Source organism: Tachypleus tridentatus, chromosome 12 (genome assembly GCF_004210375.1).
Source record: "Tachypleus tridentatus isolate NWPU-2018 chromosome 12, ASM421037v1, whole genome shotgun sequence".
Taxonomy (NCBI): Eukaryota; Metazoa; Arthropoda; class Merostomata; order Xiphosura; family Limulidae; genus Tachypleus; species Tachypleus tridentatus.
The window spans coordinates 34,873,194-34,899,709 of NC_134836.1; the positions used below are offsets into that span (position 1 = coordinate 34,873,194).

General features: G+C 33.9%; 1 protein-coding gene across 1 annotated transcript in view; it reads left to right on the top strand.

Moving 5' to 3' along the window:
• The window catches only part of LOC143235590 (MDS1 and EVI1 complex locus protein EVI1-B-like), a 38,037-nt gene extending 17,213 nt beyond the window's left edge, over positions 1 to 20,824 (top strand). Inside the window, exons 2-6 of the mRNA XM_076473828.1 lie at positions 868 to 1,169; positions 11,581 to 11,715; positions 14,038 to 14,158; positions 14,265 to 14,487; positions 15,345 to 20,824. Coding sequence (XP_076329943.1) covers positions 868 to 1,169; positions 11,581 to 11,715; positions 14,038 to 14,158; positions 14,265 to 14,487; positions 15,345 to 17,814 — 3,251 coding nt within the window. The 3' untranslated portion in view covers positions 17,815 to 20,824. The remainder of the gene's footprint in view (positions 1 to 867; positions 1,170 to 11,580; positions 11,716 to 14,037; positions 14,159 to 14,264; positions 14,488 to 15,344) is intronic.
• The last annotated feature ends 5,692 nt before the right edge of the window (positions 20,825 to 26,516 follow it).

A 26,516-nucleotide genomic window follows, 5' to 3' on the forward strand; every position in this document is an offset into this window, starting at 1 on the left:
AACGAATCAGGATTAGTATGCCCTTTCGGGACAAATAACTTTTGGACCAGCTTATAATGGAAAAATATTGGTGGTGTTTTAATAATTATCTTAACTAATCGATAACAATCAATGGTACAATTCAATAGAACGACAAACATTTCAGGTCGACGATCACAGCTGATTCCATTTAATAACTGGCAATGATTACTCAAATTAAACATCGAAATTTATATTTTTTAAAGAAAATCTAGAAAGGCTCTCTGTCTTCGTCTCTAGTTTTAAAATACTGAAATAAGGGAAAGCAACTAGTCAGCAGCACGTAAAAATTGACTGCCACACTTATAACGCATCCACAGCATAAAGTGTTTGAATATTTAGCGATACTACACAAATTCGAACCAGGCTCGCCAGCTCCAAAATCTACAGCTCTGTCACACATTCTGAATTAAGAAAATCGTTTCTAAATATTCAACTTAAACGTTGAACCTCATTAATACCAAATCAGTGAAACAGAGATTCGAATGAATAAATTTTAAGTTATTTTATTATGATGGCGTTTCATCTCTATAAAAGAAGACTTAAAGAATTTAAACTGATAAGTGGAGTGAAAGTTTTGGTTGATAATGTAAATATTCGTATATTGGACACAACTTAATATTTTTTTCCATAAACAAACATTTTTATACTCTTGATGCGCCCTACATATTTTGTATACTTAAATTCAAATAATTTCGACATTCATCTATATTTGTATGTACCACTAGGTGGTGTTTCAGCAGTAATGATGCTCATTATGTTGACACAAAGTCGTTGTTGATAAAAGCTTATACTTATATTGTTTTGTTCTTAAGATTTAACACGATTAACAAACTGTTCTCTCTTCAGACAAGGAAGGAGAAGTGACAATGGTAGAAAACTTCAGGGAACCCGCCATGCCATACGATCGTGACAGAAACCTTGACAGTGAGTTTATCTCAGGCCAGTGTCCAAAAAACGTTGTAAGTGGTTTGATTCCGGATACTAACTCTGCAGTACTACAATTCCTACCCGAAGAATTACAGCTTAGACCTAGCAGTCTAAGTTACCAGATCGGCGTATGGACAAAAAATAAGATCAGTAAAAGGTCGCGATTCGGTCCAATACTGGCTCGTCTTGAGTCAACACAAACATCTAAATTGTCGTGGAAGGTGAGTACAGGTGTGCTTCGTATTGTCTACCACTCATTTTTACTTTCCATAAAATTAACTTTTATCAGTCAAGCTACGTCAGTGAGTTTTCAATTAATTTAATTTTATATACCTTTAGTACGAAAATTGACTTTTGTGTAATTTTATTATTGTATATATTACAACTTATTATTTATTTTAAATATTTTTGCAAAATAATGCAAGAGTTATCTGCATTAGACGTCTAAAGTTTGAGCTGATAGATTAGGAAAAAAGAAAGACAGCTAATCAATAGCAACACCGCTAAAACTCGTGTTATTTTTTCATGGTATATGAAGTTTTTACATTCAATTGAAAAAGAAACTTCGAGGATTTCTCTTTAACTAGCAATATCTAGTACAAATAGTTCACTTGGTTTTAGTCCCATATTACATGATTACTGTTTCAAATTATATCAACTTTTATCAGCGTAACTAACTCAGAGTTTTTAGCCAAGATTGTTTTAAATGCCTTCAGGTAAAAAATTTGGATTGGCGTAATTCTGTTATTGTATATTGCAACGTAGAATACCTTTGATAGGTCTAGCTGGAATGATGAATATTCTAAAGTGTTTTCTTGTTTTTTTCTAGGGGGACAGGATATAAGATAAGGGTATAAGTACTAACAACAAGTCTGAAAGCTCCATGAATAAAAACGACCGATTTATATACAGCTTATGTTGTTGTCAGAGGCACTAGATTACGGTGTAGGTTTTGTTATAACGCTTTTCTTAAGTAAAATGAGCTTGGATGTTGGATATATTTGAAATAATCAGAAGTGGATAAGGGGCTATATAAAGTTATATATTATATAAAATGAGCTTGAATGTTGGATATATTTGAAATAATCAGAAGTGGATAAGGGGCTATATAAAGTTGTTATACGTTTTCATTTGTGGGGGAGGGGGCTGTTTCTTTTTTTTCACACGACGAGCTGATAATAAACTGCAAGTTCGAATGCATCTTTTGCATAAGTGTCAGGGTATTAGAACCAATAGACTCTGCCCCATGGAATAATTTTGATTGATGCCAGTTTATTCTAGTGATTTAAGATAAACGAAAGTGCCTATAAAAAAACTGACTATTACAGAGATGTTGTCGTCTCGACAGCTGCCATGGACTACTCGGTTTGCGTATGTGATAAGCCTACAAGACTGACACATGGACCTCATCTCAAGCCGAGTGTTTCCAAATGTTCACCATGGGCGTTCTCACCACACTTCACAAAACTTGTTGTCCAATCAAATATTAATAATCTTTAAACCTGTTTTGTTGTGTTATCCTGTTTTTCTAAGAAAACCCACACATTTAAGGTCAACTTTATTTTGTAGGATAAGCTACGTGTTTCATATATAAACTTCTATATGCCCCTCTCAAAACAACATGTTTTGATTAAACGGATTAGATGCCTAACTAATGGAACTAGACATCACGAATTTTGTTCCACTTCTCAAAATATAATAGTAACGAACACATTTTAATTCAAAATTTAGTTTTGACTCGCTAGTTTAGTTGGAAGGTGTAATTTAATCCATTACTCTTTGTTATTTGAAGAACTGCGACTGAAAGAAAAAATACATATGTGAAAACGTTTGTATTATGTTTGGATTAGCGCAAAGCGACAAGTAGTCGTTTAATTGTACTCTTGTACCACTGATATTACTCTGACTGTTTACCTTTTTAAGTTCCGAAATTTCACATATACCTTGTATGTAATCCTTTGTGCTTACATGTACATGTATATAGTGTTATTATAAGTAAACACAATAGCGTTCCTCGTATATAATGTTATTATAAGTAAACACAGTAGCATTCCTTACATGTAATATTATTATAAGTAAATACAATAGCGTTCCTCGTATATGATATTATTATAAGTAAACACAATAGCGTTCCTCGTTTTCAGAAAGTGTCTTTTATGTAGTGTTCCTTGTTTTTAACAGGAAAAGTGAGCGTTCTGAGGAGTCGTTATCACTCAATTCTTCTCACTTTGCCCTAAATGTTTGGATCTTAGAAGTGTCTATACATGTATTTATAACACATAAACTAAACTATACGACTAAATTAATAACTTGTTAGTTATACAAAACCTGTGCCAATTCTCGTTCAATTATGTAGTGAAAAATTGTGTTCTCTTTCACCTTGGATCGTCACCAAAGGAAAAAAAAAACATGCGAGATTTTTGTTAAACTACTGTTACACTAGTTTGTTTGTTTTCAAATTTCGAGCAAAGCTACACGAGGGCTATCCGTGCTAGCCGTCCCTAATTTAGCAGTGTAAGACTAGATGGAAAATAGCTAATCACGATCACCCACTGCCAACTCTTGGGCTGCTCTTTTTACTAACAAATAGTGGAATTGACTGTCATATTATAACGCCCCTACGGCTGAAAGAGTGCGCATGTTTGATGTAACGGGGATTCAAACCCGCGACCATCAGGGTACGAGTCGTACGCCCTAACGACTGGCCATTCCAGACTTTAATCGAAGGGAATCGAATATTGTATGCTGGAAAATTTCTTTAATTATATCTGCGTAGGGAAAGTCTTTATGATATCTTTATTCTTGCCATATTAATTAATGAATTCCATAGAGTAAAGGTATATTTCGTATATACCAGGCTGTTACTACTGTTACGAATTCTCAAGCTACTGTGACAGAGCACTGGGCCCGGCATGGTCAGATCGTTAAGGCTCTCGACCCGTAATCTGAGGGTCGCGGGTTCGAATTCCCGTCACACCAAACATGCTCGACCTTTCAGCGGTGGGGGCATTATAATGCGACAATAAATCTCACTATTTTCAATGGAAAAAAGGTAACTCAAAAGTAAGCAGTGGGTGGTGATGACTTGTTGCCTTCCCTCTAGTCTTACGCTGCTAACTTATGGACGTACACATAGCTTTTGTGTAGCTTTACGCAAAAATGAGAAAAAGAAAACAGACAGACAGGGTACTGAACACACTGTTCACGTTGTAGGTATGATAGGGACATAACCATTGATCCAAATAGTTAATTTTGAAGAAAACTGCAGTAATGTTTTGTTTTTGAATTTCAAGCAAAACTACACGAGGGCTAGCCTGCAAGGAGTGTCAAACAAGGGGTAAATCATGCCCATGAAAGTGTGAGTTGCTGTACTAAAAGAGGTCAAATCTTTTCAGATTAAGGAAGTAACGAACTATTACATCTTTTCATTGGAACTTAAAAACTGTTAAACAAGGGATGGATTCCTTTCTCTGGAACTGCTAAGATAACGATAAACATTTTACGTATAATTTAAGAAATATTAAACAGGGGATAAGTGCTTTTCATTGAAATTTAAGCATCTACTGGGAATGTTATTACTTAAATGAGAAGGAAACATATCTTATTTAGCATAGATATAAGCAGAGCTTACATTAAATTTAAATAATGTATCTAATAAGCGGTTGTCAACCATAAATAATACTTATTTTTAAACATGGTTTAAATAGAGTGTGTGTGTTTTTTTCTTTTAGCAAAGCCGCATCGGGCTATCAGCTTTGTCCACCTGGTTTAAGTAACAGTAACAAGTAAAGTTAATAGAAATCCTCAGCAATACTTAATAGTAAACAGAATATAAGCAGAGCTAAAAACCAATATTGGAAATATTAAGAGTCAATAACGTTGGATAATGGCTTTTTATAATGGATTTCAAAATAAACATAGAACAACATATTGATTGAAAAATAGTTTTTATGATTTTTCCATATTAGTTTTAAAAATGTATTTCTCTGTATTAAAACATTTTATGTTAAGAATGTGGAACCAGAGCTACCAAATACATTAAAATAACAAACATGTTATCAAGCTTTCATGTTGAACCAAAGCTACTAAATCTATTCGAATGAAAGGCCTGGCACGGCCAAGCGTGTTAAGGCGTGCGACTCTTTATCTGAGGGTCGCGGGTTCGCATCCCCGTCGCGCCAAACATGCTCGCCCTCCCAGCCGTGGGAGCGTTATAATGTGACGTTCAATCCCATTATTCGTTGGTAAAAGAGTAGCCCAAGAGTTGGCGGTGGGTGGTGATGACTAGCTGCCTTCCCTCTAGTCTTACACTGCTAAATTAGGGACGGCTAGCACAGATAGCCCTCGAGTAGCTTTGTGCGAAATTCAAAAACAAACAAACTATTCGAATGGAAAAACACCCTATCAACCCATCACCTAGAATCAGATTTACTAACTACATTAGTGTGGAAAACATGTTATCAGATCTTCATATGGAACCAAAGTTAACAAATACAATAATATAAGAAGTGTGTTGCCAGAACTAACTTCAAACTAGAACTAACAAATATATGAAAGTGTAAATCAAGTTGTTATGTGCTAATTTTGAGATAATTCTATCAGAACATCGTGTAAAACAATGGGATTAAAATATATAGTAATGTGTGTGCTTTCTTGTAGTAAAGCCACATCGGGCTAAATGTTATATGCACCAAGTTAAATCGAGACCATGATTTAGCGATGTAAATCCGTAGACTTATCGCTGTCCCAGCGGGAAACTTGAGATGTGAAAACGATATTGTCCGGCCTAAACATTCTAAGCTGGCCGAACCTTGTAAGAGATTATTGGGATTGCCGACAACTTCAATAAAAACGAGAATACATAATTGATACATTAATGCTTTCTAATTTCTCAAACTAAGAATGGTGTATTCATTACTAGTTTTTTTTATATAGTTCTCAACTATGAGCTTGCTTTCATCAGACGTTAACTAGATATCGTAAGACTGGGGATTAAAAGAGATTATTGGGATTGCCGACAACTTCAATAAAAACGAGGATACATAATTGATAAATTAATGCTTTCTAATTTCTCAAACTAAGAATGGTGTATTCATTACTAGTTTTTTTTATAGTTCTCAACTATGAGCTTGCTTGCATCAGACGTTCACTAGATTTCGTTAGACTTGGGAGTAAAAGAGTATATATATATATATATATAAGCCTTTAACTTAGATTTGAGTAGTGTAACGTATAGTATAATGTTAGATTAGGCTTAGTATGCGCACCATTTTATTAGGCTTAGTTATAGCTCAACTTTCATTGAGATTATAATACAAATTAAATACATTGTTTTATTTAATAAATAGAGTCTGTAAGCTAGTTTATTGTCAAACTTAGGCTTAACAGTATCAATGAAAGATTACTGGTGTTTAATCGAGTGTTTAAATTTTAAAATAATATAATGGTTAAGATTTCTTTGGAGGTTAAGCATTCCCAGTATGCTAGGTACAATGAATGGGTTTTATTTGGGAATTCTGGACTATGAATTTTAAAGGAAGCTAGTAGTAAGGATGTTCAGCTTATAACTAGAGTTTGAGTTTGTAGATTGGAGACTATTCTAACTAAAGTTGAAGAAATAGGTAAAGAGAAATATCAACTTTTGGAAGTTACAAAAGAACTTCAATAGGAGATTAAGCTTTTATATGGAAGGGGAGTATCAGCTAAGACTAACAATAATATTAGGGTTAAAAGTAGTGAACTTAATTATAAAGACCTTATTCAATTTAGTAACATATTTCACCTTTTGACTTATGTAGACAAGGAACTGTTGGAGGAAAGGTAAGTCAAAGGAATAGACAAGGATATGGATTATGACCATAAAGGAGATTCTTTGACACATGTGAATATAATTGTCTGTGGGATAAACAGGGAAAGAGAGATAGGTCACGCTAGCCTATGGCATAGAAGGAAGACATAACTCACAGTGCAAGAGATATAATGAAGGAGACCGGCAACAATGCAGCCTTTGTTGTGCACATAGAGGTTAATGACATAAAAAAGATTATATCAGATAAGCTAAATAATATGTACAAGGAGTTGGTGAAAGCATTTAAAATAAAGGCCATATATTAATTGTGTCAGGGATACTGCCAGAAATTAATTGTAGAGATGAAATTTTGAGTAGCTCATTAGAGCTAAATGCTAGACTGAAATTAATTTGCAAGGATAATCCAGTTACTGACTGAACTTGTAGGATCAGTTCAGTAGGAGAAGGAAACTCTCTGTAATGGATAGTTTACTCTTAAGTTTGTTGAGGCAATAAACTCAGTAAGTAAGGAAAGTTTTAAACTAGGACTAGGTAGTAATGAGAGCAAAGATAAACTACTTGAGACAAAATTTAAATGTAGAGGACAGTTTAGCATAGGAAATCAGTATAAAAGTTATTATAACAATGGGCCTGGCATGGCTTAGCGCGTTAAGGCGTGCGCTTCGTAATCTGAGGGTCGCGGGTTCGCGCCCGAGTCGCGCCAAACATGCTCGCCCTCCCAGCCGTGGGGGCGTTATAATGTGACGGTCAATCCCACTATTCGTTGGTAAAAGAGTAGCCCAAGAGTTGGCGGTGGGTGGTGATGACTAGCTGCCTTCCCTCTAGTCTTACACTGCTAAATTAGGGACGGCTAGCACAGATAGCCCTCGAGTAGCTTTGTGCGAAATTCCAAAAAACAAACAAACAAATTATAACAATAGGTTTAATAAAACAGATTACTTTAGAGTACTGGTAGTAATGGAAGATTTTTCGATATAATGGGAATTACAGAAACATGATTAAATATAGATGATTTTGATGACAGAAATATATGATTATTGGTTATTTAACAGGGACAGAGTAGCAAAGATAGGGGGAGAAGTGACTCTATATCTAAAGTGTGAGTTATATACTGTTGAAATTGAGAATATTAAGGACAATAACAAGGAGATTGAATCCATTTGTGTTTCTGCTGGTGAATATCAAGGGAAAAAAGCTCTTAGTATGAATTTGTTACATACCACCCGACGAAACTCATACAATTACTGAGAAAATTTATAGTGAGATTAAGATTTTAGCTGTTAATAAAGTCATAATTATGGGTGACTTTAATTTCAGATATATTGACTGGGAAATGCTAGAATCAAACCATGAAGGAGTAAGGTTTCGGAAAACTTTTTAAGATTATTTTCTTTATCAATTTGTCAACAAAACTTACTAGAAATAATGCAATTTTAGATTCTATATTGTTAATATAGATGTGGTTGAGAGGGTAGAAATTGGGAAATGCCTCCGTACAAGTGATCATTGCTGTATTGGCTTTGATGTTTTGTTGCATATGGAAAGAAAGAATAATAATACTTTGATTCTAAATGTCAAGAAAACAAGTTTTGAAGGGATGTAACAAGAATTATTTGTTGTGAATTGGGCAGCTGAGTTATTTAGAGACTCTGAGAAAATGTGTAAAATGTTTAAAGAAATATATTTCAATATTCAAAACAAATATATTTCTTACAGAAATAAAAGGGTAGCTACAAGTAAGAAACCAGGTCGGTTCACAAAGGGTATAAGAGATAAAATTAAAGAAAAATATCACAAGTTTAAGTTGACTGGTATTATAGAATATTTAGAAAATAGAAGATGAAGAAAATTAGTCATTCAAAAAGTTTTGTGAAAAACATTTGACTGAAAACATAATAATTGACATTTAGAATTATTTTAAAAGCACATCAAGAGTAAACAAAATGTTAAGATAGAGATAGGAACATTTAGGGATGACGAAGGAAGGATTTATCTGACGATTATGAAATGACTAGTTTATTAAATTCTGTTCTTTCTTCAGTATTTGCTAATGAAGACTTAAGCACTATTCCTCATCTTGAATAACTGATAGATGAAAACAAACTTAAAAAAGACAATTTCATAAATTCTGATCTTGTTAAAATTAGATTGGGAAGTTTAAAGAATGATAAGACTTCTTGGCCAGATAATTTTCCTAAGGGTTTTGAAGGAGGTCAAGGATTGGATATGTGAGCCACTTCCCACAATTTTTTCTATGTCCTTGACTAATAGATAAGCACCAACAAATTGGAAATTAGCAGATGTCACTTCTACCTTCAATGGAGGTAATAGAAGTTGTCCCAGTAATTATAGGCTTCACATCAGTTGTGGAAAGTCTGATAAAAGTTACTTTGCAAAGTCATTTACCAAAATTTAGAATTTTATTGAATTGTCAATATGCTTTTACTACGGAAAAATATCTTATCTTAGAAATTTTTGACATGCTTTAAAAATGCTGCTACATATGTAGATGAGAGTAAGAGTGAAGATTCGGTGTATCTGTATTTTGAGAAAGTATTTGACAAAGTGTCACATGAAAGGTTTGTAAAGAAACGTATCTCTATAGATATAGGAGATACGTTAATAAATTGGTTAGGAGAGTGGCTTGATGGGGAAAATGATAGCTGTTTTAAATTAAATTCAGTCAACTTGGATTAATGTTGCAAGTGGTGTACTTCAGGGCTCAGTCTTAAAACCATTGCTCATTTTGATTAATGAGATAGGTGATGGAATGGTGAATAAATTACTTAAATTTTCTGATGATATCAAGGACTTGGGTGTTGCTGGTTGTGAAGGGGATGTTGTTGCTTTACAAAAAGATTTAAATCATTTAGTGAGTCGGGCAAGTAAATGACAGATGGGGTTTAATAATAATAAATGTAAGATATTGCATTTTGGATATCATAATTTGGATTATGAGTATAACTTGGATGGGAATAAACTTAACAATATCCTGAAAGAGAAGTATCTTGGTGTAATGGTTGGTCACTCTCTTAATCCATCCATCAGTGTGCTGTTGCTAGTGGTATGGCGAATAGGAGTTTAAGTTGTAGCTACAGGAATATTGAGTACAAGTCTAAAGAAGTTATAATTTCATTGTATAGGTCACTGGTAGACTATACTTTGTGTATTGTGTTTAGTCTTAGTAACGACCTGAATTGTTGGAATGGAACTTGGGATGGAAGGGTTGTCATGTAAAGAGATATCAAGATTCTTGAAAATGTTTTATCTTCGAAAAAGAAGAATTAGAGGAGATATGATCGAAGTTTTAAGATTATAAAACAATTGATAATGTCCATGTATTAACATCATACTTAACAGCTAGAATTATAGAACTAGGGGACACAAATATAGATTCAGACAAGGTAGAAGCTGTCTTCAGCTAAGATAATTTTACTTTTCAAATAGGGTGGTTGTCCTTTGGAATGGTTTGCCTTCAGATGTTGTGGAGACAGTAAACCGCTAAAATAAAGTTTGTTAGATATACGAATGATAAGAGCTGGCTTTAAATTGTTTTTATTTTTAATTTTTATTTGATAATTTTAGTTTGGCTTAGAAGATGGAACAGACGAGATGGACAAACAATTGTTTGTTGTTCTTAAACCTTATGTTGTTATGTTATGATTATTTAAAAACAGAGAAGTTCAGAATATTTAATATGAAAGTTGATGACGGGAGAGATTTCACAAATGTATTAATGAGGGAAGCATGCCATTGGGTTATCGTCTATAAAACATCTACTCAGAGTTCTAAACAAGATTTTAAAGTTATTATAGTTGCGTTAGTGTTATATGGTACAAGCAATATTTTTACAGAGAACAATAGTTCATACATTAGTCGTCATAGCTCAGTCGGAGCCACTTGGCTTCTGACGTCCTGTATCTACTGTGTTTACACATTATAATAGAACCTAGATCGTGGTGCTGCATAAAGCATTTACAGAAATAAATCACCTCTTCTTCAATACATCTTCAGGTTAAGAAAGAGAGAGTTTTAACCTGAATATGACTTAGAAAGGCCGAAACGTTGTTCTCTCCTTATCAGTAAAGGTGTTAATGTCCATACCAGCCGTTCTGAGATACATTTTTATTTCGAGTGAATTTCTCGTCATCAAGAAATAAAGAGGAGACAACTCGCAATATTTAAAGACATATTAGGTGAGAACTTTCTGCAAAAATAAACGTGAATAATATGATTTCTGTAGCATTAAAGCGATTTATTATTTTTAAAGTTTTCGACATTAAGCTGAATGGAACAGTTATACTATTATCAAATTAAGATAAAGTTCTTATTATTATTGTTGAGGATAAATAGTGTTTACATTCTTTTTAGCCTGACGTCAAATCGTGATACAGAAAATGGAAAATACATCTCGTAGTTGTGGTAATTTATTTTTCACAGTTTATTTCTTCGTCTAGAATTTGAATATTAGGCCTATCATATGCTGGGTGAACGCTTAATCGAAGGGCGATTTTTAATAACTTAAACTTCTAGTTTCAAGTAAAATCTCCCTCCATTTTTCGAATTTTCAAGGACACGCCTAGCGTTATGTAATTGCTTCATGATAGAAACAGACACGCATGTTTCTGCAGATTCAGGTATATAATGGGACAAACTGATATCGGTCATAGATGACTAAAATATTGTCAGAATATTTTTTTACAAGAAAAAGCATGGAGAACAGTCATTGCTAAGGGCATGTTTCTAGATTATTAGTCATGGAACAAAAATGTTCGATGACACTTTTCTGTAATATCTATTAAATGATTATGGGTTTTTAACAGGTAGTAGAACAGTGTGGAAAATTGAGAGGTTGGCTCTCCACTGCTATCAGACCGTCAGGCCATTGGACAAATCTCGTACGTCGTGCTGACGACATGGTAGCTAGCAATACTCGTATGGTGTTTGAAAATGGAAAGGTAAAGTATTTACAAAAGGTTTACTGATCTTTAGGAGATCATTATAATAGTATTTATTTTCATATATAGATTAAAAAGTGTGTTATAAGCTATTTGAATAAAATAAGTCATTTATGATATGCCAAATTATCATGTCAGTAATTACATTACAACGTGTATTTTTGTGATTTGGCTCTCTAAGGATGATCTCAAATATCAGGATTCCCAGTCATATTTTTTCATTAAAGTTTAAAAGATTAACCCAAAAAAAAAAGAAACCTAACAACAGTAATATGTCTGATCTCTCCGTAGAGATTTTATTAGTTTCTTTAGATTGGTTTTAATATTTTGTCATTTAAAAGATCTCTTTTTGTAAAGAAGTAAATTTGTGCAATATTTATATTTGTTTTATTGTTGTTAAGCTCAAAGTTATACAATAGTCCATCTGTACTGTGTCCACCACGAGTATCGAATCCAGGTTTTTAGATATATAGGTCCTCATATTTACCACTGATCCACTAGAGAGTGTATTACTTAAATTTTCAAAAAATATCAATTGTCTTCACCACGCAAGTTTTATAATAAATTTCTTTCTGTTTTATTGAAATATGTTTATTCCAGACTTCACTAATGGAATAAACAATAAATATTTAATAAACTTTTAGTTCAATAATTTGATAATATTCAAAATTAACACAGATTTTCATCAGAGTAATACAGATTAAATAGATATCTCAATCTATTTGTTTATTTGTTTCTGTACGACTTCTTTATTTGAAGTTGATTCTGATCTAATGGTTAACGTGCGAGTCAAAAGGTTCGAGCCCTCAGCATACCTCTGAATAAGTTTCACAATTTCATCTGGGGAACCAAGAGTTATAATTTTGACACTCAATCCCACTATACAGCTTAGAATAGCCAGATATAGATGGTTGGTACTGTTGATTGGTTTCAATTCCTCTGGTTAGTAGTTATAAATCAGAAATTACCCTACGTGTGCCTTAGGGATTTCTCACAGTTGTTCAGCTCGAAGATATCACACGAAATACAAGTTAGACTTGAGATTCTTGTGGATGGGAGTTTTTAATAAAAGTGTAAACAACTTTTGTTTCAGGAGTGGCTAGTGTACTGAACTAGGAGTCCAGGTGTGGTCTACTGGTTAGAGTACCTGGACTAAGAATTCAAGCGTTGTCTACTGGTTTGTGTACATGGACTAGGAGTCCAGGTGTGGTCTATTGGTTAGTGTACCTGGACTAGGAGTCCAGGTGTTGTCCACTGGTTAGAGTACCTGGACTAAGAGTCCAAGCGTTGTCTACTGGTTTGTGTACATGGACTAGGAGTCCAGGTGTGGTCTACTGGTTAGAGTACCTGGACTATGAGTCAAAACGTTGTCTACTGGTTTGTGTACTTGAACTAGGAGTCCAGGTGTGGTCTACTGGTTAGAGTACCTGGACTAAGAATTCAAGCGTTGTCTACTGGTTTGTGTACATGGACTAGGAGTCCAGGTGTGGTCTATTGGTTAGTGTACCTGGACTATGAGTCCAGGTGTTGTCCACTGGTTAGAGTACCTGGACTAAGAGTACAAGCGTTGTCTACTGGTTTGTGTACATGGACTAGGAGTCCAGGTGTGGTCTACTGGTTAGAGTACCTGGACTATGAGTCCAAACGTTGTCTACTGGTTTGTGTATCTGGACTAAGAGCCTGAGGGCTCATAATCTTCCTCCCTTTCCCTCTAACACATGTTTTGTACTTTGAAGCTGTGGGTATTCCATAGGAGTGATGACTTAATCTCAATACTCAACTGGATAAGAGTAACGCAAGAGTTGGCGGCAGGTGTTGTTGAATAGTTACCTTCCCTTTAGTCTATAAGTTCACATTTACGGACATGTCCGCGAAATTCTAAAATAAGTAAAAAATGTTAAATTACATTTTCATTAAGAATGCCACCCAGCTGTTAGCGTAATAAACTGTGAAGCTGATATTTCTTTTCAGTCACATCTCGTTACCGCTAAAATACTTTATGTACTTTGGAGCCCTGGTGGGGTAACGGTTGGCGGTTAAATTCCTCTATTTGGTTTAACAAGAGTAGTCCACAGTGGTGGTATTAAATAATTGTCTTTCTTCCACTCTATCAAAAGCAGAAAAGACTAGCGCAGATATAGTCTTTGTGTAGTTTTGTATGATGTCCAATGAAAAAAAACAGATTACTTCCTATGAACCGTCTTATTCTTGAGCTCACCCAGGTTCGTAGAAACGCATTTGTAATGATGTCAACAGGATTCAGAACAACACACATGAAAAAGTGTAAGGCTTAATTTCTTTTAACTTTTTCCTTTTCATCAGTTGTATCTGGAAGTTTCTATACCTTTGGAAGAATCAACCGAACTTATCATTTCAGCAGCAGAAATTATCCTAGAAGAAAAAAGTGATGCCACTGTCGGTCAAGACCTTTCTAAAAATGACAGTAAGTTGTTTAGGTGTATGATTTAAATTTGAAATTTTCTGTTATTTACAAAGCACTAATTTACATTTTCTTGAGGGTGGAAACTATATATATATTTAATTTTTAGGTCAAGTATTTACAAATGCCACTGCCTGCAGCTCTGGTAGCGAAACACTGTTCCCCAGATCTAGTCTCAAAAAACAACTATATTCATTCTTCGTCCAATCATTACCTCCTCCACTAATACCAGTGTCGCGGACGGAAGAGGGAGCTCCTCTGCGAACCAATAACAAGCAGTCTACTGAAATGAGCGATGAAGGAATACTTGATCAGCTTTCTGACACACAGAGGTAAAATGGAACTGCACTTATAAATAACTATGAAACGTCAACAGCTTTGAAAAAGAAAGAAAGCAAACAAATAAACAAAACAAACTCCAAATACAATAAAATTCTGCAAAGACTTAAAATGATCATCATGAAACACTATTCAGTTTATATGAGAAAAGGTGTAGTTAAAGCGTATCATATCAATATTTCTAAGTATACAGTAAACTCAAAAAAACATTTGGTGAGAGCAGTGAGGTGAAGGTATGATGTTGGATTGGTGCTGAACCTAAGGTTATATAACTTTGCTTAACATACTTAATGATATGTATTTAGTTCTGCCTGCTTCCATTCGAAATAACCAGTAACTTTGTTAAGTAGAAAACTAAAGATAAAGGACATAAAATACAATAAAGGTTTTTTGTGACGATTTACAGAGTAAGTAATAAATTACTCAGTATCATACAGCGATACATTTAGTTTTGTTATTTTAAAATAATTTAGTGAGAGACTGAGATTTAAATATGGATCTCATAAGTATATTTCAAGAGTTACAACTTTAACATTTGTTTAAATTGAAATTGGCCATAAAAATACAGCTTATTTCTAGACTTAAAAATAATACTGAGACTTAGCTACTTTTTAAAATAAATCCTTCCCGGATTATAAAGTAACAACTTTATAGCAAGAAATATCCAAAGAAGTTTTAGCGATTGTAAAGTAAACCTTGCATGATCTGGAATAAAATAATCATTTCTTGTTAGAAAATACTGTTTTATGCAACTGAAAAATTTTAATATTTAAAAACGCAAGTAGCAAAGATACTTTAACATGAAAATCACTATAATGTTATTTATGTGTTTGTTTTTCCCTTTTTCCAGTTTCAACGACTCAGACCTTTCTTCTCATTGGTGTAGCGACTTAGTACAATGTGACAAAGAATATAACTGTGACCAATGTGCGAAGGTGTCACACGATGATAAGCATTGTTACGTTTGTGAAAACTGTAAAAAAATGTTTACCGATCCCAGTAACTTACAACGTCATATTCGGTCCCAACACATTGGTGCGCGTTCTCATGCCTGCTCAGAGTGTGGAAAAACGTTTGCGACCTCTAGTGGTTTGAAACAACATATGCACATTCACAGTAGTGTCAAACCATTCCAGTGCGAAGTTTGTTTTAAAGCTTACACACAGTTCTCTAATTTATGCCGACACAAAAGGATGCATGCAAACTGTCGCATGAAAGTTAAATGCCAAAAATGTGGTCAAGTGTTTTCAACAATGGCGTTACTAATTAAACATAAAAGGTATTGTGAGGTCACAGAGCCGACATCTCAAAATCCTGCAATTTACTCTTGTTTGTCTGAGGGTAGTTCTACTAGACAAAGCGCATATACCAGCAAGTGCTCTGATTCTCTGGATGTAGTGCCACAAACCAACCAAGTTCTGTTCTACCCAAGGCTCTCATTCTACTCATCCACGTTTTATAGTTACCCTTTATCTACACGTGGAAGTCTCCCTGGGCCATTTCCCTTTATCTTAGATCCTACACCATTCATTTCAAATAGATCTCTGACTTTTCATCCTTCGTGCAATTCAGAAAAACAGTATGGTTCTGATAACCAACTGTATAACATTCAAAGACCAACGTTTCTACAGCGAGAGAAAGAAGAAATGTGTTTGGAGACCTCTGGATTTGATATTTCAGAGGAAATGACATTAGACAAGGATTTGGAGGAATTGTCTACAACGGAGGAGGAATACATTAGTGGTGACGACAACGTAAAAACGCCGTTATTTACCCAGAAGTACAGTGTACATGACCTATTATTTAATTCAAATCGAAATTCCCCTCTTAGTAAGCTACCAGTTGTGAGAAAAAGTAGTAAAATTCAGGCCTGGCAACTAAACTTTCCGACATCCGGTGATTCTGAAAAACCTTATAATCGTTCTCAGATGAATATTTCTTCAAAAGAGCAACACGTCACCGGAAGTCACGAAACAGGCAAAACACCTCAAAAAGAAGAGCCTCTTGATTTGCGTATCTTTAAAACACAAATTTCTTTAGAAAAAGCCGAAGAAACTGAACTGCAGTTACAGGAAAGAACAAAGCTTCAGCTCATAAATACCATTGTCTCCAAAAACGATACAGAGTCTTTGTGCCAATCATCACTGCATGGGGCTTATCCTAGACCTGTGCATCCAATGATCTTGGGAAACATTAATAACCTTCAACAACAGCACTCCATCTTTCCTTGTTCATCTAGATTACCATCCTTATTATTGCAAGAACCAAAATTCTTAAGTCGTCCTGTTTTTGGTACCGGCTTTTCTTCTTTTGATCTCCAGAGAAGTCACTTCGAGAAAATTGAGAACCAAATGAGTGATATACTTTCTCAACAGTTAAACAAGAACAAAAATGGCTACTCGTGTAAATTTTGTGGTAAATTGTTTCCTCGTTCTGCTAATCTTACTCGCCATCTTCGAACCCACACAGGAGAGCAGCCGTACAAATGTAAATACTGTCAAAGATCATTCAGTATTTCCTCTAACCTCCAACGTCATGTTCGAAATATTCACAACAAAGAGAAGCCATTCAGTTGTTCACTTTGTGATCGCAGTTTTGGTCAACAAACAAATCTGGAGCGACATTTTAAAAAACATGAACCAGGCGCGTTACTTTATGAACACTCTCCAAAACAAGACAATGAGACCGAAAGGGAATTTAATGACATTGGAAATTTTGTAGGAATGATTACAGATTTGAAAACTAACAACGATAAACAAATTTCGGAACGACTAGAAATAGATAAAGTTGACCTAATGGATCTGGTTGGGAGAAACACGCCAGAGGAACCAGAAGAGACTATACAGAAAAAGTTCTGTTTTGAACCTATAAAAGATGATAATATTCATTCTTCTTCACAGATAACGAAGTTTGCCAGTTCTTGTGAGTCGAATATGCCCACATATGTAATTTCCGATACTCATACAACACAAAATCAGAATTGTATTTTTGCAGGTCTACGTACTAATGATGAGGAACACCGTGATATTTCTGGAAGCTGTCAAAGTATTACTAAGCATCAGCGTCACATTGTTTCTCCTGCTTTAAGTGGTTCTCTTCAAACATCAATGTTCTTAAATAGAGACATTTTTACAGACAGCATTACTTTAAATCTTAGTGTAAATGAAAAGCCGCTCGTTCACTCAAATTGTGAGACTAACATGTACTTACAAAGCAAAGCCAAAGAAAGACAAGAGAATGATTCCAATTTGTCTAAAAAAAAACAGTTTGACTGTGGGTATAGTATAAATCAATATAAGAAATATTACTTGTTTGAGTAGGTTCTAGTCTAAAATCCATCTCATCTTCCGTAGTCATGGCTAATAGATGCACTAGATAATTAGATTTTTGTGTGAGAATTCCAAGGATGCTTTGTCTACAAACTAGAAATTGTGTTTTATATGTGAAAACACAAAACTGTGTAGTAAAACTTAGCATATGCTTTACACAGACTAACAACACTAAAAATTACAAGTTAACTCTGACGTCGAAAGATTCAGATTTTAAAGTATTGTCCTGAAAGTAAGACAAAGCTGTTCCCTTACTTATGATAACATTATCTTTTATTCTGTTGCAGTCTTACTGAATTGTTTACTTTATAGTGACCATTAATAACGTTTCTAGAATCTCACTTTCTTACGCTAACTATTATATCTATATGTATGTGTGTAATTAATATAAACAGGTGTGCCATATATAAAATATTCACGACTGACGGTAGTGTTTTTATGTTATTTTTTATTTTCAACTTGAAATTCAATATGTTCGACATGCGGGCTAAATATCCATGTCTAAGATCTGAAGGATCTGGCATACCTATTTCTAATTTAAAACAAATAGACTGCAAGTAGGATTGTCTGTCACACTTATAAAATCTCCATACATGAAAGAGTGGAAAACTTTCAGATGTGTGTAATGGATCGAATTTTGGGCGTTTTAAACTGTTTTTAGCTATTTTTCGACAATACCCAGACATTATGTGGTAGGATTATGGGAAATTAAATAGCACTGTTAATCTTAACTTGTAACGTTGAATCTCTGAGTAAATGAGACCGAATTCCGAGAATTGTGTGAACTCAGGTCGGAGTCTAAAAATTTAAATTGTTAAAGGGTTTAATCTTTTAACTCTTTTCCTTTCCCCAAAAAAACACGTTAACAAAAAACTCACCTCTCAATAGTGTTCGGCTACGAAGATGTTAAGTTTGGGAGTTGACCGAAATGTGTTCATTTTGCACAAAATAATAGAGGTCTTTAAGTTCAGGAAGATACCGCATTTAGTTACGTTAAAGATAGATTGATAGAACTCGCGAGAAACCGCAGATAAAACGGATTTATAGAGCTGAGAAATCTGATATTGTATTACGAAATATGTCCAGAAACTACAGTGATCTTGATTTGAGGTTTGGATGTTACTCCTTCATAACCTGGAAGTTATAATGAATTAGGTCATACTAATTTTCGATTACTTTCCAGATACTGCAAGGCTTTCAAATATCTATTCAGAATTATTTTTAAGAGGGTACCGGAAAATTTGGAATCAGACCACCACACATGTCTGTCAGTAGTTTTAACTATACCCAGAAAAATGGTTAGCCAAGTATTTACACTCGTACATCTTGTAGTCTGAACAAAAAATTCGATATGACATCAGTACTCAGTTTAAATTAGTTAAAATATAAACATACCACTTGCACCGAAGGACAAAGCATTTTCTTTTCAAAGAAGCATTCATATGCGCGATAGCGCTGAAAATAGAAGATTTTAACCAATCAATGATGGTAGAATATACTCTCTCTTTCTATAAGTAGATAGGTACGCGTTTCTTAACTCAGAGTGAAATAGTAAAAAACGCTGAATCGTATATAATTAGATTAAGATAATATCTACACTATTTTAATGTGATATGAGTGATGCGGAACTTCCATTTATTATATATTGTACAGTTAATAAAAAAACTGGTCGTTTAAAGTTCGACTTGATTATTTTTAAAATTTAAATAATATATTGGTAACATTTTATTTTAGAAATAAACTTTCGTCTCGTTAATATTACACACGTAAATTGACTTGCACAGAAGACGTCATACAACAGAAATCTGAAAATTCGATATTTAAAAAAAAAATTCAACCAAATAACAATGCTGTCCTCTAATATTTATTTATTGTAATAAATAATTTCGAATAGCATTTTTAAATACTTGTATATTATTTGGTTTATGTAATGTGAGTTTGTTTTTTTTTACTAATGTTACTTACGAGAAGTTAACCTGATTTTTTTGCAAGTATTAGATAATGTTCATGATTGTATAGAGGGTAAGTTAACATCAAAGCGCAGACTTAGAGGCTGGATTTTATATTCATTGTTTAATTTATAGGTAAACATTATTTTGTTTTTCTTATTATTTTGCATTATAATTTAAATTAATCATTTCGGTATATATTATGTGTTTGTACAGGTGCGTGTCCGTTATGGAGCTGGAATTCCCATTAATGGAGAAAAATTTTATTTATCGCCCCCATTGACAACGTATTTTATATTTTACTTTTATTTCTAGTCTGTCTCATTAGGTTACCTACCACCAAATGACGATTAATAGTTCATATATGGGTTTTATAATCCATATTTGATCGCAATTTTTAACTTATAATATCGTTTCCCAAAGGATGCTTCTTAAATGAAGATTACATTTTATAGAGGGCGCTCTCTCACCATTGTATGTGTCCGCTTTTGAAAATGCCTCTCTGATTAAGCTCTGTTCAAATGTTCTCACGGTGCATGACATGTACCTCATGTTGTTTTCTCCCAGGTTCCTTAATTGAATAACACACACGTGCATGTATATACATATATATGTGTGTGCAAGTTTTTATATTACTTAGAAACATCTATTTGTATTAAATGTGTGTTAGGACTGCACAACAAACGTCCGCCATATTTATGACTTGTTTTTTGGACTTGATACTAGTTGTTAGTATCTATAAGACAGCGTAGGCAGACGTAAGACCCACAGATGATGATACAACATCGTCTATGATATTTAATCTTCACTAATGATCATCACTGGGGAAATATATTATAAATATACAATTACGATTAAATAAGTGTGCTCTTTTGAATCTACATGAATAGTTTTAATGCAATGCAACTAATAGTGATTTCACACGCTAAACGTAACCAGATGTTTAGAGATACTTGTTTACCTCAACACAAAGCTTGTCTGTTAGTCTACACTTCATATAGTTAAATTATTGTATCCATAACTAATCATAGTACTCGTATAAAAATATTCAATGACTGTATGAGTAAAATAAATTTTGTTTGAAATTCCACTTTGTTGTTTTTGTATGAATTTATTATTTTAAAAAACCAATGATATCTAATTTTGTGTATAGCTTTTTTTTCTAATCTAATATTTAAACTTTAAAACTAAACCGAGTGTTATACATAGAAGAGTTTCATTAAAATTATGAATAGACAACGTTTTCATTACAAGTAAACTGTTATCAGCCAGAAACCATAGGTAGAGTGAAACCCTTAATAATGTCCTTTCACTTACTTCTATATCACCGTCCTTCAAATATTCATTGGAAGCTTCAATGGCATCCATGTACATTTCCATGTATACTTTATTGATAAAGTAAACAGAAAACATTAGTTGCATTTCCAACACCTGTAGAAATATTATCGAAAATTCGTCTTGTAATTCTAAATATAGGGGTCTCGGCATGTTTAACAAAACGTATAGCGAGAATACCAACAGTGATTTTATTTCAGTTTATATATACCAACATTGTTTATGGTCTAAGGAAAAAAAATAATGTTGTCCTTCCACACTTTCGTGCCCCCCTTCAGAAGCACAGCGGCACGTCTGCGAACTTACACCGCTAAAAATTGGGTTGCAATACCCGTGGTGGGCAAATCACAGATAGCCTATTGTGTAGCTTTGTGCTTAATTGTAAAACAAACAAATAAACATCCATGCTTTATCTTGTCAAAACATTTCTTAAAATTTTAATGTTATTTTACTGTACTTGTTTTCCATCGATGTCTGTAAACTAAAGCGAAATCCTTTGAGTTTTTATGTTTCATCTTTCTAATTTACTCCATCAAAATCTGAACTTACTTTTTCAGTAAATTCAAAAACGACGTAATTTAGCCATCCATTTCAGTTTGTAGTGAGTAAGTATTTTTGTGCATTAGTTTTATTTGTCACAACTAACGTATTGCCTTTTAGATTCAACTTCCAAACAACGAAAGTTTAAGTAGATACTTTACCGTAAATGTCTTATAAACATGTGCACTGAACTATGGCATATGACAGTTATGATGGACTCACTGGGATAATTTTCAAGAACAAAAGCTCACTTTTAATCGTCAGTTACTGTTGCAACAAAATTTCGAAATACAAAGCTATATAGTTAAAAACTGGCACGTTCCAACAAATATATATATCATCAGGATATTTGTATGATTAATTGGGGAAGGTTGTTGATGTGCCCTTTCAACCCCTTTTAGATCTGATACGGGAACTTGTTAATGAACAACTATTAGTTCGTATCGAATTCATTGCATTCCTCCTGGCTCAAAGACAAATATGGAGCGTATGATATAACTACACAAAATATCCCCCCTCCTTTTCATGAAAAGTAACTATGACGCCTACATTTATTCCTCCACAATTGTAGATAATATTCTGGCCTCTATCCCCAGCATGTTGTGGGCTGCTGGGGCATAATTACGTTATTGCTGAAGCAACGGGTTGTCGTAAAACCAGCGCTCTTGCACTGAGGAAACTGACACAGAAACCGACTTTTGATTTCAGTACATGCACATAACTTCATGCAAGTATGTAATTGCAGATTGAATATCGTGATTAGACTGTGTTGTATGACTTGATATGGTATGCGGCGTGGATCAAACGTAAAGCAAGCGAGTCCTTAGTTACTTGTATGTAAGGGTCGATTTTCTTTACTGAAGTTCCACAAATCTATTTATATTAATATAAGTACCGAAGGAAACTTATTCATAGGTTTGAGCCTGTTTGATTGGAGATACTAGAATTCATTTCTTCTTCAAGCTGTCCCATTGTTATTCTTGTTTTCCTTATTTTTGTTTGATTTTCGTAAACTGTACTGATTATTCGTGAAAAATTATGACTGTTGGATACGGATAATAAATGGAACATATTATGAATCTACAAAAAATATTCATATGCAAGAAGTTCGATATGTTTTTCAAGTATTATTTTTACAACTTTAACACGTGTCTACTGATTCTTACCGTGCATTTAGTTTCAGTTAAAAAAAAATACATGTATGCATACACCAAAGGTATTACTAATCTGATTTCATGTACAGCAAAATAAAAACATCTTGCTAATAGTAAAGAGTAAACCCACATTAGTTAAATTTATGTGAACAATTACGCACATAATTCTTAAACACAACTAGCTATTTTATTTGTTCCGAGTTAAGGAAATGTTCGTTCGAACACACACAATATCTACGAAAATATTGACTAAATATTCTGGGGTAACGGAGAGAATTGTTTTCTTGGTCACAAACTTTGATTTTCTTACAATAATGCATAATGATTTGTCTTATTTCAATCTGCAATGTGTCCACAACTGAAAATCGTTGTTTATTTAATTTTGTAAACACTCAAGTTAACTGCTAAACAATCGGCAACCATACTAAATTGAAATGTTATAAAACAAGATATGTTTATTACAACAGAATTAACAAGTAAATGTGTAGTTATGTGATAACCCTTCAACTTTATTTGAAGATAAACACTAGAACACGTAATCTGATAAGCGACAGAATAATGCACATGTTCGGAAGGAAGTGAGCAGATAAAACTAAATGTGAGCTTTCACCTACAAGAAAGACCACTACCTATAATAAACACATGATATTGTCAGTTTCTGCTGACAAATCTGATAAAATAATGTCTTATTACATATTCGAATATTGTAAATAATCTGTTTCGAAATGCTTACGTAGTACTTGATATTCAGATCGAATTAATTGTTATTTGATTTGTTCCGACAACAGTATAATGAAAATAATAAATACAAAACACATAACGAATATCTATCGTTGTTTTATGACGTGTAATCCAAGAACCTTGCAATCGTTGTTTGAGCTTTTTTCTATAAAGATAGAATTCTGTCTTGTTCACAGATTCTGAGTATTGTCTGCTACCGCTGTCAACCAAACACATCAATTTCCGTCATCTCCCCGCCTTGTGGCGCACGCGCCTTAAAGGTATGAAGATCAAGATGACCAACCACTGTCATTCTCGAGATCACTGTGATAATTTGTTGCTCAAAGCGAGAAATTGCTTGTCGTCCTCATTGATACCAAGTCTTGCTTGTGAAATTATCTTCCGATTTCTTAACGTAGACGCAAATTAATTACCATTAAGATTTAAATATTGCGCCTTCTTGCAAATATAATTCTTACTGTCATATGTTATAAGTACATTCGTACGTCTCTGTCAGATCGATCAATGCATTCGATCAGTGCTGTAGTTTCATAAGAAAATTTGAAGCAGGTGAAATTAACTTAGCTGATATCTCTGCAGTACGAGAAAAATGTTTATAGCAAAAACATAAAATTAGAAAAAATGATTTTTTTTTCTAAACAAACAGAGAGAGAGGATATTTCCTTCTTTACGTCTACGTTTTTTATCACATACTTCGCTAATTAGTCTCCTTTAAAACAATTATAATTTTATCATATGAACCTAATGTACACGTGTTCTGTACTTCTGACTGTGAGACTCCTAGTGGCGGACTTACAACATTAGAAACCGAGTTTATATATCCGTGGTGGGCAAAGCACAGATAGCCCATTGTGTAGCTTTGTGCTTAACTACAAACATACCAAACTCACTGTGAATAGATTTTCCAAAATAAAACATTAGTTCCAATGTCATGTTTTCATTCATTCCTCGTAGTTTCTGAGACGACTTAACACTTTTTTTGTTTAAAAAAGAAAATATTAGATATTTCCAATCATACCTCTATATTTCTATATTTTCAACCGTATATAACATCATCGTAGGTTACAAAAATTCTGCTGTTTCTTTTCAGTATCAACATCAATGTGCCTTTTTTCAAGGACATGCTCATGAGCCTTTAAAATCTCATCTCAGAAGTTCTGGTCTTTCCTACAGAAAATAGTCGTATGTATCAGATGGGACATCCAAAATCCGGATCTTCCAATTTTACAACAGATTATGAAGAGCACTTATTTTAATCCAAACTTGGATTTTTTTCTTTGCAGCCAAAATTGATTAATGCGACAGGAAAAAAGTTTTAAGTCGTTTTACGCATACATCTGACGCCAAATTTAGCGCGTTTTCCTACAAAAACATTCTTGAAGAATGTGATTGTCAAGGTTCACCTGTATGGTTGACTATTCCCCGCGGGTCCACTTCTACGCTCTCATTCAGACTTCCGGTGTGTCTGGAATCAGCAACTGACTAAATTAATAGCGCCTGCTTTTTATGTAAAGGTACAAACAGTTACCACTAACAGCTCTGGAAGACTGAGACGATATACTAACACGGGCTGTAGATTTTTGTAGAGATTCACAACGACTAATATGAGTAAGTCTAAGTGGATATATTGTTATACCAGTGGAGCTTCGTACAAAATACCAGTTTCTTAGAAGAGAAGTTAACGAGTCGATTTAACATCTATTTTATAACTCTAAACACATATTTTAAAACCCCAACTTTGGTTTTTTAAATATACATCATTTTCTAATTAATAAGATCGATAATTATTCAACAACTGAAACAGCAATGAACTATTAAATACGCCCTCCAGTGGCACAGCGACATGTTTAACGACTTAAACTGCTAGAAACCGGGTTTCGATACCCGTAGTGAACAGAACATTGTGCTTAACTTCAAAAAGGCGAATGTGGACTCAGCAGATAGCCCGATCTGGCTTTGCTATAATAAAACCCACACACACATTCAAAGACACGAACTATTGGTCAAGCGTGTTAAGGCGTTCGACTCGTATTCTAAGGTTTGCGGGTTCGAATCCCGGTTGCACCAAAACATGCTCGCCCTTTCAGCCGTGAGGGGGGTTTTAAGTGACGGTCAATCCCACTATTCCTTGGTAAAATAGTTGCCAAATAGTTGGCGGTGGGCGGTAATGACTAGTTGCCTTCCCTCTAGTCTTACACTGCTAAATTAGGGACGGCTAGCGCAGATAGCTCTCGAGTAGCTTTGCGCGGAATCCAAAAACAAATAGACGAACTATTAAATACAACTTTTTAGACGTTTAAAGTATTGTCAGAAAAGCAAAGAATAATTTCTGTAGAATTTATGAATAACTTCTACATAATTTTTATTGTGGTTTCAATTTGTTGCATAATATTTTAGGCCATAGAATGAGATGAAAACGTAAGAGGTTTCTTAGAAGACTTCGCAAACAAACAATATTACTGTTTTTGTGTTTACATGGTGATATAACAAACATATGTGCTATGACTTAAAACAAATATTTCATGCAAAAATCAAAAATACTTCAAAAGGAAAAAGTAACACAATCTTGAACGTTTGAAAAATACATCAGATAATACGCGAACGTACTAAATTGTTAAACGGCGTAAGCAAAGATGTTTGCCATTCATGTTAAAGTGAACGCAAAATGCGTCATTTGTTTCTAACTATTATTCTATTAAACAGCTTCAAGTTTTGAAAGGCAATCGACGAATTAGTCTTAACCATAGAGATAATGTTTTGTGAACAGACTTATTGTAGAGTGTTTTACCTTCAAAGGAAGAGAAGTGTTTATTACTAGAATGAGACTGTGAAATTCAAAATAAATACTTTATAATGTTAATAGTATTACCTTACAGACGCTGAGACATATGTGTAAATAAGTTGCGCTATCGTCTGAAGTTATGGTATGTTCGGAAGTGTTTGTCATGAGCAAGGTTGAAGTGACACTTCACAG